The 19,408-nt window shown below is 34.8% G+C and overlaps 1 protein-coding gene across 1 annotated transcript in view; it reads right to left on the reverse strand.

Moving 5' to 3' along the window:
* Positions 1–19,408, reverse strand: part of ARID2 (AT-rich interaction domain 2) — a 105,343-nt gene that overhangs the window by 41,198 nt on the left and 44,737 nt on the right. Inside the window, exons 4-6 of the mRNA XM_050897239.1 lie at positions 5,111–5,244; positions 4,031–4,249; positions 1,238–1,305 (exon numbers count right to left, since the gene is read on the reverse strand). Coding sequence (XP_050753196.1) covers positions 1,238–1,305; positions 4,031–4,249; positions 5,111–5,244 — 421 coding nt within the window. The remainder of the gene's footprint in view (positions 1–1,237; positions 1,306–4,030; positions 4,250–5,110; positions 5,245–19,408) is intronic.

Consider the following 19,408-nt stretch of genomic DNA (forward strand, 5'->3'; position numbering starts at 1 on the left):
GTTTGTGACAGTTTAGGCTGAAGTCAACACAGAACTGCTAAGTGCTTTAAAAAAAACCAAACCAAAACACAACCTACAGTACTTCTGGACATATTTTTCAATGGAAAAAAGAAACAAAGATTATGAAGCTTTTTTTTTTTTTTTTTTTTTTTTTTTTTTTTTACACTTACCTTCAGCACATTTGAACCACATTTTCAAGTTCATGTACCCACAAATATGAGAGCTTACCTTTTTTGTTCTTAATTTTACCAAGGAAATTTTGGTTACGGAATCTATTCACTGATATTTCAGCAATACTTATAATTTAACTAACACTACTATGGTCCAACTTGTCCCAATATTGAGTTACATAAAAATAAAACAAAAGACAAATGGAAACAGCTCCTAACACATATTTCTTTATAATACTAGTAAGACATTTCAGTATATGAGACGATTAAGAAATTGAGCAGAAAGCCAGCTATGAGTTCGTAAGGAACTCAGCAGCTTATCTCGTCACATTTTTACTTAATAAAAAGCATAAGTTATCAAAATATATTTTAATCTAGCTTTCTTCTATTTTAGCCACATAAATCATCATCTCAAATTCAATTTAAGGAAATTGTGTATCATAGCAAATATGCTGAAATGTCAAAACCTCTTTCAGCTATAATGTATTTCATGCTCTCATTCACCTTAAAATGCTCACCTAAAGAGGAAGCATTTATACAAAGAAACTTTAGTTATATTTTTACCTCATTTCATTACTTGTACAGTAGATCATGCCCTCTAGTGGAAAGATAAAAATGCCTTGTGCAAAAATAGTTTAACTGAAACAAACCTGTAACATTGCTAACTTATTTAAATTTGTCCTATGCTTCTTATGTTATGGACTTAATTTTCATAATCTAGAATGTTTCTCTACTGATCATGGCAGTTTTAAAAAAAACAGCATTGTTTTCTCTTGCTAAATATGTTGGGTAGTTTTCCTCACACATATTAGCTTTCTTATGAAAAGAAACATAGAAGCTCTTTATTCATTTGCCTACACCTATTTTTTCTTAATATATTTCTTCCCGCTTATCCAAACATTTTATGACAACTGTGGTTTACTGTCCTATTATATTTAAATCGAAGGAATAAAGTTGAGAGTAATTCTAAAGACACATGCTAGTATATCTTACAATTTTCTGTCTTTTCAAAGGATGTGATACCCACCATATTCAGTTCAAAATTATTTTAATAATTTTTCAATTACCTTAACAAAATCTCTATCAGTTTTCTCCTTCCATTCTTCTCCAAATACAGCAGAAAATGATCCTAAAGCTTTAAGCATAAAAAGCAGAATTTAGTAAAATTAAAAAAATGAACATTTTTGTTTGACTTTTTACTAATCCATAAACTAAAGATTCAACAACATTACAGACTCTTCCAATGTTTCCTTTTCATTAAAAAAAATCCTGCATAAACCAACTGAAATTTCTATAGTCATTTAACTTAAATGTTACTACAGTTTTACAGTTTAAATTGAGAACATGTAGTCTATAAAGAATGGACTAGTTTGTGAACCCTTTGAAAAAAACACATGGAAAACTTTTCCATAGCTCTTTTCCAGGAGTCAAGATGACTGCTCAATTTTCAACCTCACATCAACAACTGTTTTCCATGCGCACTGTGTAAGCTGTAAACACTACTTTAGTAATTAAACAAATTCCCACTAATGTTTTCTAAAAAGCATAACAATAGCAGTGAGATTTTGACGGCACTCTTCTGAAAGTCAATATTTAACCAGGAAGCGTAATGGATGTTCTTGGGTGTTTGGTGGAGCCACTACCACAAATTTTCTAATCATCACTCCTTGAAAGCGGCAAAGACTCAGTCAATCTGACTCAAAGACTGAGTCAATCCAAAAATAAAGTCTGTCTTGCAATAGTTCTGTAATGAACTAATGACACGTTTAAGTTACACTTAAACATTTTGGTTCATAATGTTTTATTGTTTTGAGCAAAATGCTACAAATCTCAATTCCAAGACCACATCAGCTTTCAACTCACAGAATCCAAACCAAGGCTTATGCAGCGCTCCACACTGAAGATACTATATACCCCCAAACCCCTGGGGCTGCCCTATCGCCTGCAATGTAATTGCCACCTCAAACTTCATGGGGGGGGGGGGGGAAGCTGAAGACATATTTTTCTTGTTACCTAGGAACACTGCATTATAAATACTAACAATGATAAAACCTTAATTATAGACAAGCCAAATCTAAAACCCACATTAATCAGCTATCATTTATTTACACCTGAAATTATCGTGACAATATCTTCATACTCCCTGACTTTGCTAATTGCAAATTTCATTTAATCACCAAACCTGACAGATTTACCTTCATTGTTTATAATATAAAAGCATGTAAGTATTTCAAATTGAAGTTTCATGCTTCAAAAATAAGTAAACACATCCCCCCTTTCTTTCCCCAATTTGTCCCAATTAGTCTCCTGCTGCTAGGACACTCCCTGGATTTATCCAGAAGATGTAATCAGGTAAGGTAAAAATGACGTGTTCCCCAGGGAATGAAAAGAGCAAGTCCATTACACGCTTGTCACGCCTCTCGGCTTTACTTCAAATATTTTTCAATATAAGAAATACTAATACAGACCAGCTATGGAACAAGCCTGTGCTCAGAGTCCAAGTTAAGAACTCAAGAAAATACTGTCTACCTTTGCAACATGCAAAAAAATCATGAAATAGCAACACAAAACTTGATGAAATTATTTGTAAAATCCTAAGTCCATAGAAGTTCCATCAAAAGAACAAGGGAGTGATGGTAAACTCAAAAATCTAGAGAGCAGGCATCCTGGAATCACTACATGCAGGACTAAGTTTCACTTCAGCTTCCTTTCAAATATTTTTCTTTGAAAGTTCTTGTGACTGGGCTAGATGCAGACACTAAATGACCAAGATCTAACCATATCTGAAGGGCGTGGGTACAAATCAAAAATGTAAGAGAGAAGCTGTAGAACACTAACGCAATATTGGGGGGAAGGTACAAATCTTTATGTAAAAATGCTAATGATTAAAAAAACTCCCACCAAACAGTATACAATGTCTAACAGTGATTCTTCCTGAGAATTTTAAAACAGAATCTCTGACATACCATACTATGTTTGTGCTTACACATGCAAAGTAGATTTATACTCAAACAGATATGATCATCTGTAGTAGCAGACTTAAATATACTTAGCTGGAAAAGCTCATTTGAGCATTTTCTTATGGTGGTAATTTCTGAAATTCAGTATTAAAAAAAAAAAAAAAAAAAAATCAGTACATAAACCCAGTAAATATTTCCTCCTCACCACCACGAGACAGGAGCTATGCTGTTACGATTTTAGAATGGTTTGAGTTAACTGATTTTTTTTTCCCCCCTCTCCTTGACAGAAAGACAAACAAGCAATTAACAAGGAACAATTTGGCATGGAGGTCACACTGAACATGTCAGAAGAATTTATTTCACATACTGACGTATTTTGATGGAATAGACTCTCTTTCAAAATTTATGTGCTAACATGTTAAGTAATTCTGAAACTTAGATTAAGATTTTTATCCCTTGAGTTTTGTATTCTGAATTTCACTACAGTTGAATGTGTAGTGAAGTATCAGGATGAAAATCTTAAGGGGTCTTTGTTTTCAGACTGCCCTTTTTTAGTTTGTTAAATTTGTGACTGCTACTAGAAAAGAATTATGAAAAATCAGCATGGTCCTACAAATTCAGAAGAAAGTAATACACTACAAGCAGACAGAAATCCAATGCTGTAAATCTGAGCATCTTGAACAATTAAACTCTATTACTTGAAAAACTAATTCTTACATTTCACTAAACTGTTAAATAATGTCTGATAAAAACTGTAACTGTGGACAAGGTAAAAAGAAAAACTAGATATAAGTATATTACAGTGCAATAAATTACAAACATTTTAATTATCAAGGATTGTGAAAGATGCTATAACAGATATTGACTCTTTCGGTTGCAAAAATGTTGTTATATACTTACTGTCATCAAACACCCCAGCATTTGCAAGCAGTAAAGTGATGATTTTAGGGTCCTTTTCAAGCTGCATAACATGCTTGCTTTCATTTGAAAGAAGAGTACATACATTAATTGCAAAGTCCACTTCATTTGGGAGTCCAGATAACAGTGAAAGCACCAATTTATTATAGTCATTTGGTGAGTTTAAGTCCATAGACAGCCCATAGCTTTGACGAAGGTAATCTAAATAAGAAAACAAACAAACACGGTTTCACAGCTAAACTAATTAATATTCAGATGATACATTAAGCAATATTATTATGAATAAGTATTTTTTTTAATTATTAATACAGTATTGTGGGTTTTAACAAGTTTTTATGGTTTTCAATTTTTTTTTTTCCATTAGTCTTTGGCCAAAATGCTGAATGCGTTCTACTTAGCTGTGTTCCTTTCTAGTTAGATATTAATTCCTTCATCTCCAGAATGCAATACTGCAGTATGTTCTCCCAAAGAAAAGTTTTGAAAATGCAAACTTTAATTAAAGCAGAATAGAATTGTAATGTAATTTGGAGTCACTTTCTACACAACAAATTACGTATCCATTCCACAGAGTCCATCAGCTTCCCATTTGTTTATTGGTTCAAGATAGATACTTTGGTCTCTAAATTACAATGGTGTTGATTCTGGCTCCTTACGTATGTGCTTTATTCCTCAGATTTTAAAGCTTAATTAATCACATGCTCAGTTCAGGTATCTGGCTCTGTAGAGAAATGACTGATGTGACAAAAACACAATCTGTGAATTTTCAAGGTACATTTTTTCAAGACAAGTAACTATTTAGCCCTGCTAATTAGAAAGCGAAACATCTGTAAAGAAGAGAAATAGCTTATGGATTTTCGTATTTGTTTTGTTTTGGTTCACAGTGGAAAGGTTTTTGAGTGTATTAAATTAATAATTTGAGTGACCTACAGATTTGATGGTTTTAATAATATTGTAAATTTATCTACACCTTTATTTCTGTAGCCTGTCGAAATACATATACACATACACACACACACATATATATATGGAAAAAAATAGCACTTTTTTTCCTCAAAAATTTACCTGACACACTGTGTTGCTGGTAGTTATAGGAAGTTGGAATTGCACCAATAGGAAGTTGTGGCTTTGGATTGCCTGGTTGTACCTCATCATCCTCCTCCCCAAAATGATGGACTTTTTCATACTTTTCTAGATAACTGGAATAAAAAAAAACCCAAAGGTTTTGAATATATATAGTACAACTAAATCCTTCATCCCCCAAGAGCTGAACTGCCAAAGGAAACAAACTGTACAAACATGGAGATTTACTGGAAACAATAGTCATTGTGTAAAACATAAAAGCTGAGTCAGACTGACAATAGGCGATACAGAAAATGCAGATATGTGGAATTATGGATTTAGATATTAAATTTCTTCACATTTCTCAACAACAATCCCTAGCTAAATTGCAACCCGTTGAGCCCTCTTGTGACTAAGTCCATTTTTCCCAAATCAGCTTTTGCTACCCAAGATAAGTCTGCAGGTGGAAGCATCAAAAAATTACTCTGTGCAGGTTACCAATACACATACTGAGGTCAAGTCCAGAAAAATAGTTATTTCTTTTTGCCTGACCTAAAGAGAAACAGTATACCAAGTCCTAGCAATTACACAAGAGTAAGAATTCAGGGATACTGAGGGCAACAATTCAGAATGAGAAGTTCTGAGCCATGGCTGCAGCTAATGACTACTGGAAATCCCTTCGAACCCCTTAAGAAAAAAAAAAATGCTAATATACTGTACGCAGAATGGACTGCAAGCACAAAAGTTATATATACCCAAAGTAAACAGTCAATCAGCTTGGTAAATTAATTATCTCAATTAACAGTTAATTTAGCATTAAAAACTGTAACTTTCAGAACTTTCTGCACTCCAATACATGAAGTCCACTTAAAAGGCCCACTGTAACCTTAACTTCACACCGGTATGTAGTTGCAAAACCCTTCATGAAATTATGTCAAGATCACAAAGCTGCCTAAATATACAAACTTCCATTGTGCTGAAAACTGACAATATCAAGTCAATTAAATAATAACAAAAATATTGTATAATCAAGAAATAATTTAAAACATTTATCTTCATCTTTGTATATGCTAAAAATATTTAATATATGAGGAAAAAACAAGCTTTTGGTATAATTTTTGCCAGTAGACGCTGAAGTCATTAACACATGATGAATCAGAAAGATTTTAAGAAAACAGTATTCTCATTGACCTCTGGGGAATATCTGACATGCATTAAATTAGTAATTATTTCACGAAGTGAGATATCAGTGACCTAACCATACCTTTATAATGTTAGCAAATACATTTTTTGTTAAGGAAATGGTACATTCCAGAAGAAAGGAAAAAATTTCAGAGTTAATAAGGCATATCATGGTGTACTGATTCACATGCCACTATGATTCGTGCCTGACTAGTTTTTAGGATATTCAAAGTACTATATATGTTACTGTTATGTGAACCATTGCTATAGCGCCCTCCTTATTACACAGACTCTTCAGTGAGTTAAGGAGTCAGCAAAAATCTTCCCTGCACTATCATTTGCTTTTAGGGATTTTAACAGACTAAAAATTACATTTAAATATGGTTGGTTTTTATCTTTAAACTAAAAATCCTCATTTATGCAAATTAGGTTCCAATTTAAAATCTGCAAGAGTAAAGTCCTATAAAATTGTTTATAACATTTAAAACTCATAGCTCAACACTCTCCTATCCACAGGTTTTTAAATCTAAATCCTAATTTTTCTCTTCCACTACATTTTCCTTACTCTTTTATCCCACTTCTTTCGTTTACCTTACATCTTATATCCAAAGATCAAAACCAAATACAATCCATAGCTTGTATACGGTAAAAGGTGATTCTCAGCATAGGAGCAAAGACACTACTCCAAGGGGGAAAAATAAAAATAAAATAGTGCACCTCCATTCTAAAGAATTTATCTTTTGTTGCATTAAAATGGTCATTTAGAGAGCCTACGTATTTACATAACTGTTTTATTATTTTATTTCCTTCTTGCATTTTATCTGAGAAGTAATACCATAGCTTTATTCTGCTTTATTATCTGCTTTCAGCTATTCAAGCTTTATTTTTTAAAAATATCATTTCCTTCCAATATCAATGAATTGTTAAGCACTTCATAAATGAACATTACACCACTGAATACGGCAATTACATACACAAAAAAAAGATTAGATGTGACAATTTCCATTTTCCATATTATCATTTACTTGAGAACTTCTTAAACATTTTAGGATAACTTTAAAAAAAATAACACAATTAGGGGGTTTTTTATATATATATGTGTGTGTATATACACACACACTGGAAAGCATGTTAGAGCTCAATTCAGAACCATGCTCAAGCTCTGCTTGGGAGGTTAATATTAAACATAGTATGGGATTAAGCAACTTAAAAGTAGTGAAAAGAGAAATACACACACTGTGGACTATAACTGATAAAAAGATTTTTAAAAGCATGCAGCTATAGTACCATAGCCAAACATTCAAGTATACAGTAAAAAAATGAACGCCTGGTGAATAATATACCATGCAATCTTATGTGTTCCATGACTCCATGCATTTTAAAGCATATCTGTACTGGTTTCTCAAAATAACTGTGTAGATACCCTGACACAGCTACAAAAATAAGGTTTCCTGGAATAAAACACTCATCTCCTATTGTGAAAGCCAGAAATCCATGGGTTTAAATCATCTAGAAAGTATTCTTCCAGTGACAGAAGCATTTATTTAAGGCTCATTGTTTTAACTATGTACAACTACATACTGACCAGCATCTCTTCCCTATTCTGACCACTGTGAACCCAGAAAATATTGTAGTGACTATGAACTGAAAAAATACCAGTGGCTTATGCATTCTGACAGGCTAATTCCCACCTGTATGCATTATGATCAGTATTTTAAAATAAACTTCACAGTGGCTTCTAAAATCCTGAGAAAGAACACAGTTGTGCAAGATCCTGAACTACGTGCAAAGTCTAATAGTATGCAGGACCACAATATTTCCAATTACCTAGGTCCAAAATGAACCATGGGAACAATTGAAATACTTTCAGTTAAACGCTGCTCTCTGCAAAATTCTGGTCTTCTACCTACTACAAGCATTTGTTTGTTGTCTTTCAAATAGTTCAGTAAATCACTGAATGTCATCACTGTCATCATGGTTTGAATGAGTTTGTACTGTAATTGAAGTGACCAATGTTGAAAAGATGATTTCACAAAACTAGTCTAACTTCTGATACCAAGTTAACAGGAAACCTAAAAATCTAGAACTGATCTTTCCTACACATGCACAAGCATATGCTTTGCTTTGTACTCCTATGAGATGATCAAAAGCTGTTGAAATTGAGGAAGAGACATGTTGAGGAGAAGATACAGCCTTCACAAAATACTGAATCAGATTTATCGAATCTATTAATAAATCCAATCAATTTAAACAGAGCCTACATAAATGTGTGTTTATGATCAAGACCTAAAGGAGTAGGTCAGAGACAGCCTGACCTTCCCCTCCTTCTGACCATCCAGGCTCTCACTCTTCAGAGAGCTCATTTAGCAAACGAAGAGGATTCTAGGTTGGCTTTCCACTCATTTTTCAAATTGAATAGTGGTCAGATGAATACTAGAGCAGATACAGGGGAAACAGCAGGTGTACACAGCTGAGGATGGCAAGAAAATGATGCGCATGTGCCATTTCTACACTGGCAGAAGCTACACTGCCTTAGCTTGTCTAGCAGGACTTCAGAAGTGCTGTGGCTAGATCTAATGTCCTCATATTTGTTGGTCTGAGTCAAAGCTTAAGCTTAGCATAAAACACTTTCATACTGAATATAATATTTCATAAGAATATTTAATAAGATGAAGTAAAAATCCCTATACAGAAACACATATAGTACTCAAAATACAGTTTGCACATCTACTACCATCTTTTTCTGGACTTGTCCATTCTACCAAGAATGAATAGCTATTTAAGTATTTAAAAAAACCCGAAAGCTTTATATATCATAAAATAATGCATGTTGTTCCATACTTGAAAATACAAATACTGAATCTTATGCTTTTTATTAAAGCCACGTCCCCGCAGAGCTGAACAATATGAATATCCTAGACGTGCTCCTCTGTTAATACCTACTTTATTAAAATGTGTTAAAACAGTTCTGCCAAACACAGACACTCTGAAATTTCAAAATCTATTTTCCTTCTTCCCTCTCTGAAACCAAACAATTACATTGTTTCTCACTCAGTTTGATTAACAAACGGGGGGGGAGTGGCAGAAAAATTTTATGTATATATTAAGACCTTTGCAAACTAAAACAGTCGTAATTTTTTTCAGTGTTGACAACTCTCACAAAGTTCTTACAAATGTCTTATTAAATATTTCACAGGAAATGAGGATTCAAATCAACCTTAAGTGATGATCTAATTTTTCCCTATGCCAAAGCAAGTACCAACTTCACTTAAATTCTCAGCTCTTTTTGTTGTTATTCAATTTACCGAAGTTCCACCTCTTCAAAGAATACTTCCTCTTTCCTATTTCACCCCAAAGTAATCAAGTTTGCTGAAGAAAAAAAACCCACAAACAACAAAACAAAATAAAAAAGCCCCCAACAACCCCAAAGTATCAGTTACAAAGGCTAAAAAAAAAACCCACACATGACAAACAGAAGGACCTTCCCCACCTCTAACACATACACTTATTCTTTTTAAGATACTGCTAGTTTAGAGGGAGGACGTTTCACTATTCCTGAATCCATCAAGTTTAACAGCACTGTATTACTGAGTTTCAACCATAATAACCAGTCCATAATAGACTGCTTCAGTATGATTCCTTTATGCTACATAATTACCAACTGTTTACAGACAGCTGTACAGAGCTCAATCCTCCAAACCCTCCTTTTGTTTCCTGCAGAGAGAATACATGACCTGGAATTTTAGTGTAGAGAAGGAGCTTTGTAAATTAGCTTGTAAATGAGCTTTACTAGTCTTAAATTCTAATCTTACCAGTCTGGCATACACCTACTATGCAAACAGCAGAATAGTTATCATAAAGACAGGTCTTGCTCTAAAGATGCAAGAAATTTCAGAATAATAAATGGAGCTTTTCCATTACTGAAAAACAGTTGTGCAAAAGCTCATAAATTATAATCAGTTACAAAAGGCTAATCTCATGTTTCAAAACTACTTAGATATGTAGCTATAGACTAGAAATGCATACTTTGATCACAGAAAAAGGTTTTTAGGAATTCAGAATGCTTCCTTAATTTAGCAAAGTCACAGGTGCTATACATCAACAATACAGGTCTCAATCTTCCAGTCTTCTCTTTTAATTTCAACGCCAGCTAAACAATTAGGCCCTGAAAGAGAAAGATGCAGCTAGTATGTACGAAAAAGAACTAAAGCAACTAACTAAATGAAGGAACAGAACGAAACTACTAATGAAACAAGCAATGTATACAGGATATAAAAGTTTCAAAGATGTCTGAGGAAAAAAACTAAGTACTATGTTGAAGCCTTGGCCAGAATGGAGTAATGAGGAAAACTGCTTTCTGTACATACGCTGAAAGGTGCTCCACACTGTTAGCATGGCATCCTGAACTGGTGTTAGCCCACCTTAGCACACATGATCCAAAATATTCAAGAAACTGAAATGCAATGAAACCCAGTGGCAATTTACAGCCACTCCTCCCTTCTTTCAGCTTGGATCACACCTCTATTCTGAGAGGCTTAATTAAAAAAAACAAAACAAAAACAAACAAACAAAACGCCACCAAACAAAACATCCCACACACAAAACACCCCAACCCCCCCATACAACCAACACAACAACAACATAAACCCCCAAAAACCAACACCACACCCACCCACCCCCGTGGTGAATAGCTAGCACTACAGGATATGCAAAGTAGTGAAATATGGGAAAATACATGGGCAACCAGAGACGTGAAGGCTGGCTACTTTTTGAAGGGCAAGTGATTTCACTGCTCTCTGAAAACTTGTTTCCTTTAAGGATCCCTTGAGTTGGAAATCAAAAGATAACAGCCCTTTGAAAAATCAAATTTACATATTACACATTCTGTTCCTGTGACAGAACTTCAATAAGTCACTTTGTTTCATTCAGGTCCATGAGAAAATAAGTTCTATGAAGATGGCTAATATTTTTGTCCATTAAAAAAAACTTATTTAAATAACAACACAGGTTTTTATTCAGTCAAGTTAGTTTCAGGCTTGTTTTCAGATATTTGGGAAAAAAATATTAATAAAAGGAAGTCTACATTACGTACAGATAGTGGCATGCAGAATTTACTATCAACAGCAGCCCTGAATGGGCTTACTGTATACTGCAAGCTCTCAGGCTAGGGTTTGGGGGACATTTCTGGTACCTTTTGAATCTGCTTCTTGCAAAAGTGGAGAACCTGAATAAAAAAAGCATCTAGACTTTTAGATCACGATGGTCTCCAATTGTAAATTTAGAGTACACTACATACTCCCTTAGTATTTGTCAACCTATTTTATGTATTGGTATAAAACATCTGGCTTATTTGGATATTTTGGCTCCCTATACCAGGACACAGTAGATTTGCCAAATAGATATTAAGCCAGTGCCTGGCAAAACTGTGAAGACAGCATCAACCATCACAGTCCAACTACCAATTCCTTATCTTTGTATTTGGCTGAAGGATGAGCAGGTACCATTCCTACTAGAGCTCTTCATCTGATCTTTCTTGGAACTGTCTTTTTGGCAGCATTATTAGCAGGCGACTGACAACATGAACTTGCACTAATTCTGTTAGCTTGAACACCTGTTATGAAGCAAGACAGACATGATCTTCCTGCTCATTCTCCTGCATCCCCTCTCCCTATTTGCAATCCTATCAACAACAACATCCTGTATAATCATGAAACAAAATCCTTACCGTAATAAGAATTTCACACTACTCCATATTCCAGTTTGTGTCACCCTAAGTGAGAATTGCTGCATGCTGTCTCTTTGCCCCTAATTCAACATGACTCTTGCCCTAATCTGAAAGACTAAGGAATTCTGTGGTAGCTATGCTATGCCAACCAAAAAATTTTCACAACAGGGGTCCATGCTTGGGTAAAACAATAAAAGTAACCAGCAGGGGGAGGTAGCAGGGAAAAATAAATTTAAAAGCTACCTATTATTGTAAGATTTTGAACTTAAAAAACCAAATACCTCTCAGGCTTCCAATAACATTCCTCCCTGATACATGCAGCACACTGGTACTTGCACTCACGAGCTGTTTACCCAGTTGTATATCTAACTTCTTCACAAGGGACAACTCATGAACTTGTGGTGCCAATCAAAAGCTGCAACCTTTTTAAAAAGCTAGTATCTTTATCAGACAATCCATTATAGTCCTATACCATGAATCTACACCTGTTACAGTTACTTGAAAATCTGATCCATTTATGAATCCTAATAGCAGGCAGTATTTTAATCACAGAGAAGGCTGTTTCTCAGCAGGGCCAAAGTGCTTATGCTCAACTCCCCTGCTGCTAGTGCACACAGTGAAGACTGGTGCCACGCTCTGGAATGAAACTCCTGCTTAGAACTTCATGAAGCTGCTGCTGCAGCTGCCCCAAGTAATGTCTAACTCATTTACTCATCTCATAGATGTTCGCTTACAAAACCCCTGTCCCAAGAGTTATCCTAACTGGAAATGCCAAACTCAACAGTTCGCTTCAAGGCTCTGCTCAAACTTTTAGCATACACCAACAAGCTGCCTCAAACCTGATTTCGTATCTGTGTGTTTCACCAGTGTCATCAGCAATCTTTTCAGGGCTTTTTTCCTTGGCCCTGAGGGCACTATGAATTCCAATTCAAGTTACATCCAATTATTGTCAGAACTGATGCTTGCAGCTGAATCCTTCAAAACAATGTTTGTGTGTTTTCCATCTTCACATTGTCTAACTCAGCAACTGCATATCTCACATAACGCACCCAGTGAAACACTCCACATGTGATTCTCAGCAGTATTTATTTGATTTCTGCCTTATTGTGACCACCTAATAAGACAGGCTGACAAATCAAGACTCTTAATGCCAGCTTGTCAGATCAGTATGAAAATCCAACAGTTGTGCTTTTCAAACATCTGGCTGGGTGCTCTGCTACGTGGCCGCAGAATACTGTCCTCCAGCCTGGGCTGGCCTGTTCCGCAGTTGGTTCCCATGCAGCCCCATCAGACTATACGCATCATACCAGGGACTCCACCACTCTAGCCTCCACCCTGACAACATTCTGTCACGTGTTAGGCGAATTGTCAGCAAACTCGGAAGGCCCTGTGCAGATTAAACTTAGTCCAAGATCTTTATACAGACCCACATACAAACTACAATTGCATACACTGGAATTTAAATGTGTTAACATTTTGTAACACAGGTTATGTGAGACTACATGATAGATGGTCCAATTTGTGATTTGTTTGAAATTTGGTTAAAAAATTCTTAACCTACCAAGAAGCCTTTGCAAACAGAAGAAAACCAAATACATGCCTCCACAAAGTTCTGAATCTTTGTTAAGGCAAGATAGATTATTTATTGTTAGAAAAAGTAAGTGTAAAATTCATGAGCATCAGCAATCCTGGAAGTTTCACTACATTAGACATTACAACAACATGAAAAATATGCAATGCTTCTAAGTAAAAAAAAAAAAAAAAAAAAAAAAAAATTAATTCTAAACTCACCAAAAATACATTCTTAATATCTATGGGAACACCAAGAGGAAAGAAATTAAGATACTATTTTATGCTTTCATACTAATAATGCTCCAATTTAGAAGGAAAATAATAGAAGACATACGCCAGCCAACTAAAGTGTGTATGCTGGAGTGCAACTTCAAAAGACTGGGGTGGCTGGGGGACCACAACACAAGTCTCTGAAGAAACTACACTACCAGGAACTCCAACAGATTCTGGATAAATGCACTGCATAACTGAGAACAGGAGAAGAAAACAGGTATTTTGATCATCTCTAAGTTAAGAGGACCTCTGTGTTGTTACAGAAGGAGGGGGGAGGGAGAAAGAAGTCCTAAAATAAAAGGTAAAAGTTTCATTCACCATGAAGATTTGTTAGCCAAAATAGTAGCTGAAAGCAAATTTAGTCCTCCTTCTACTTCTACATTCCTTTAACTTTCCTCTAACTCTTCTTAAATCCTGTGGCCAAATCTGGCAGGACTGCATGGGAGAGTCTCCACACAGCAAAAGCAGTGGGCCCAGTTGACAGTCTTGATAGTTAAGCAACTAAATTCTGGTCTACTACGCTGTAACTAATACCAAAATGTATAACCCCTGTTCTTTTGAAATTAAGATCCTTCACTTACAGGCTTGTTTTCATTTATTTTTAAATTTAATTTAAACTGAATCTACTTGTGATCCACAGCTGCAGTCCACAGTTATTTTCCAGGACTAACTCTTCCACTGCATTCTCACTGCTTGCCAAAAACAATTCAAAACCAGCATCACCTCTTACTGCTTCAGCAGCTGTTTTGTTAGATGTGATGGGCTTCACATCCAGGAATATCTGAGCTGTACCATTATTAATAGTATTAATTCTCCAGTCTATATCTGGGAATTAACTTTCCAACAAAGGCAGTTCCCAGATGTATTCATCTTACTAATATTGTAGTCATTCTGTTGCCATCTAGGATGACAGCTCATCCAGTCTGTCAAGTATCACTGCAGTCTGAGTTTAGCTCTTCAAACAAAACATCAGAATCCTCAAGATTTTTTGTTATCTCCATAACATGCTTGCAAATTCTAGAAAAACCCCAAAGTTTCTCTATTTTGAGAAACTTTGTTTCTTCACTTCAAACAATCTACAGTACCACCTAGCTTTCCCCACAGTACCTGAACACAAGAGTACCTGAATGGCAAAGATGCACTAATACAAATGGTACGTGTTAGGAATCACTGTAGGCATGTGCAGGAAATTATAACTAAGCACTGTGTGGCCTGCCCAAAGCAAGTCACATTAACATACTATCACCCCCACAAGCCATATAGTTTCAGGCAGCCACTGAAATCCCAAATGCCACCACATTATGAAAGTCTCTACAAAAGTTTTCAGTATTCCTGTATCCACGCAGAGCTGGTAGCAATACAAGTGAATGTATCTACACTGTAAGATGTATTCTGGTACAGTAACAATAATACTTTCAACTAAATACAGCTTCCTACATAGCTTTAGTTATACACAGCATGTCTTGTAATACAGAGTCTGTACAGAACGTAAAAACTTGCATTCAGTGAACACTATTTACGTCACTCAGTCAAGTGTCGAAGTAAATACTAAAATAAAAACCTCTTGTAAACATGCATTCTTGCACAAACATTTCCTAGGACTGGGTGGTGACAGCAACAGACATATTTATCTAATAAGTATATTTAAAGAGGAATTTTTTTTTAAATATAAGTGCATACATAAAAGAATACGTACTTATTTAAAATTATTTAAAAAAATTCAGAACACAAAGTTATCGTTCCTACACAGTGTGATAACTTAAAGCATGTTTTAAAGCTGGGGACTTCCATTAAAAATAGTGGCTTATATTTTGCCAAATATTAAAGCTAAAAATCTGATAGTCACTCACAAGATTAGAAATAAGCACAAGTACATTAAACATATTATGGACTTTGACCACTGCAGATTAAACAATCAAGTGTTCCAGAAGTATTTCTTGAGAGAAGCAACTACATACATAAAGACATTTAAATGCAAATACATGTGTACACATTTAACACATATTGTGTACAAAGTTGTGTAACTTTCAGAACAGCAAACATGAGTAGTTTTTAAATTGGCTGGAAGACCTACTGACTCTATAAAGCTACATAAGCAACATACAAATATTTAATTAACTATATGAAAAAAACTACATGCATTATAAACAGGTGTAGATTCATTTGCCCACTACTCATGTTTATTATTTAACTATTATAAATTTAAATTAGAGAAATATTTTTGCTTTTGTTTGGTTTTTTTTTTTCCAGGTGATGCAAAAGAAAGCAGAGAAAGAAACCATGCTTATTACAGCAATACAACATTCTGTCAGTGCATTGACTGAAGAGTTGTTCTCACTAAAGAGAAAATTTCTATGGCAATTCAGTCTTAACTTTTCCCCCAAATTCAGGATGCAAACTGGCCTTGTAGTACCTACAATTAAGGAGGTGATTCCACTTTGTCTTTAGTTCACAACTCCATTACCGAATATGTAAAAAGAGAGGGCTGGTATTTGCACAACAAAACTAAGAACCATTCCCTTGTGCACTTTCAAGGACTTCATTAATGTTTTTAGAAAAACTAGACTGGGTTTTTTTTGTGAAAGTAGATTCTTTAATTTTCTGCCTGCTAGCCATTACATAAAAGTTATTCACACAGCAATAATGCCCTGAAAAGAACTTATCCTACCAAGAATTTCCAGTTGAGTTTCTCTCAAACCATTATAAATAACACAGGTATCTACAATATTATGGAAGGTAACAGTCACTCACATTGTCTTGGCTATGCAGAATAAATTTCTCCTATAAAGGCACAATCTAGCAAAGTATCACAATATGTGAATGGTCTCACATCACATGCTTACAATTACAATTATAAACTTACTCAAACCACTTTGCTAAAATGGAACCTGTCTCATCTGCAAAGACTTGCATACTTTTCAACTGCAAATACTTATCTTACATGTTTCTGAATTTTAGGAATATTACACATTTTTCAGACTGTAGTGAAAAGACAAAAATACTCTCGGGACTTAAAACACTAAAAAAATCTATAATACCTGATATTTGCATATTTCATTATAACTATACCAACAGAAATGTTGCTTATACATGTTATTCACACACTCTTAACGCAAAACACATCAGCAGTTTCTAGAATGAGGCTTCAAAGTCCAGACTCTACACAAGCGAAGTACCATCTTAATTATTGGAAAATGGTCCTTTATCCCTGGCCTATTATTAATCCACACTCTCCGCTACATTCTGGCACTACTTTGACAAGAAGGGCTGATAAGGTTCCCGTAGGAAGCCTGGTAATTAGAAGGATATTGTACAAGAGAATAGTAATTGTAGATTTAAATCTCACGAAAACAGCAGTCTAGAAATAGGTTTTCTAGATTTCAGCAATTGCTCCAGCCGCCACAGTAAACATTTCCACAATACTTCTTTAAGCCTTGTTCAGCAGTTACTAAGTAAAAGCATAAAACACAGAATAAAAAAAAATATATAATTTACTGATTTCTAATGCTTATAGCCTGTTTCTTAAATTTACTGAATCTACAAGTCTTTATTAAAAATACATTGCTACGCCATTTTTTCACCTCATGTAACTATCTAATTTCATCGTTAGATTCTGCACAGAATCAGCAATTTTAACAGTTGCGCTTTTCTGCCTTCATCTTATGAATCAGTCTTTTCCTGCAATTAAATATATTTACAATTTCTCTGCTAATCTGTATTCCACTCTTTGACCACATAATCAAAGCAAATATACTAGTTTACATATCCCTATTTATGTGGTAAATCAAACAAAAACATGAAAATTAATTAATTCTTGAACGCTTTACCAGATGGATCAAATATTCATGAAAAAAGTGAGAATGGAATAAAAAAATCTGATTAAGAGGATCCTGCTGGGATTCTGCACAATAGGAACATAAATTCTTTAAGTTCTACGTGGAGAGAAAAAGGCTGCCTTGGGAGCGAGTCCCTTCTTTATCTCAAGATCTTACCAGAAATTAGTTTGTAAGAAGGAATGCAATCTGGCCTTCATAAAAACATTCAACCTAAAAATATGTGTATGTTTTAAAAAACACAAACATATCCAGACTGAAACTAAAATAATAATGACTAATTTTACATCTTTTGATCACGTAACAATATGCAGTTATAGGGCTTAAAGTATCCCAGTGTATTCTGAGAATGCAGCTAAGTATAAACTTAAAGATGATGATAAAGAGGTAACATATCGATTTAGCTGTCTAAAGTTGTAAAGGCCACACATCTATACTAGTAAAATCAACAGTGCTGTGAGCATTCCCATGCATGGAAACGAACTGCCTGTACTACTAAATTGTTAGAAAAGGGCCTGAAACAATTTCTGTCCAGGCCAATTAGCATTCTTTCAAGCAATTTAAAGGCACTGTTCAGAAGCTACCATTGGTCAGGGGACCATTCCCAGAAGTAAATTTGGATACAGCTACCCTGTTTTGGGGCTAAGAGTATGGACATGAGCCATTTTGTGTCAATTAGCCTCAGGCACACTTAATTTACTAACACAGATACAGCTAGAGAAACACTGAATGCTACACAGATGGCCTCTGGCTTAACACTAATTCTGATACAGCATGGGGAAGGCTGAACAATAGATGAAGTGTTGCTCCTTTGGAGAAGATTTTAAAATTACCAGTGACATAATAATCACGAAGAATTTATAAGCATTTTCTTTTTGCCTTGTATAACTGTAATGTAAAGTCATTAGAACATATACAAAGATAAGAGAGAGAACAAACGGGCATGATGAATACAGATAAAGCCCAAAGATCAGATTTCCTGTTGGGAAATACCCATGTCGGGCATTGAAGATAATAATTGCAAATTGCTTTAAAGGCAGAAGGAAGAGAAATTTTGAATATTAGAAGGGGAAAAAAAAAAAAGAAACCAACAACCTACTTTTATCTAACAAATTACCCAATGAGAATGCTGTTGGGAAATATGTAGTAAAACCATTCAAATGCTAGGCTTATTTAAAACTGAGTAGACAGATACTAAAAATGTGTTGAGCATACTGGAAGAGAAATTGTATTCTTTTATAGGAAGGCTAAAAAACAGAGAGCAGTATTAATAGTATTCAGATATTAAATATTAGAAAAGGTTTGGAGGATATCGAGTCCCTGCTGGTGGTCTGGGGTTTAGAGGAGATAAAACCTGATCCTCCACTGTGGACTGACCAGCCTTTTCAAATCCTGTGTAAACCCAGTAAGGCTTATTGTATTGCTATTATTTTGAATGGAAAAAAATTGTGGGAAGAGAAGTGCTCTGCAATTAACATACCGTGTACCTTTTTAAGAGGCAGAGAGTAGGTACTTCTAAGACTGAAAAAAGTTCATTATGGAAAGCAACAAATTCACATTATATCTGTATTAAGCAATATATAAGAAAGTGAACAAACATTTTCCTAGTTAATAATCTATTTGTTATCCTTTTTTTCTCAGAGCCTTCTTCTACACTGTACATAAATTCTGAATAGCACTAAATGCTACCATCAGGTTGGACGCGGCTTTGAGCAA

The sequence above is a fragment of the Gymnogyps californianus genome, chromosome 1, assembly GCF_018139145.2.
Source record: "Gymnogyps californianus isolate 813 chromosome 1, ASM1813914v2, whole genome shotgun sequence".
Classification (NCBI taxonomy): Eukaryota; Metazoa; Chordata; class Aves; order Accipitriformes; family Cathartidae; genus Gymnogyps; species Gymnogyps californianus.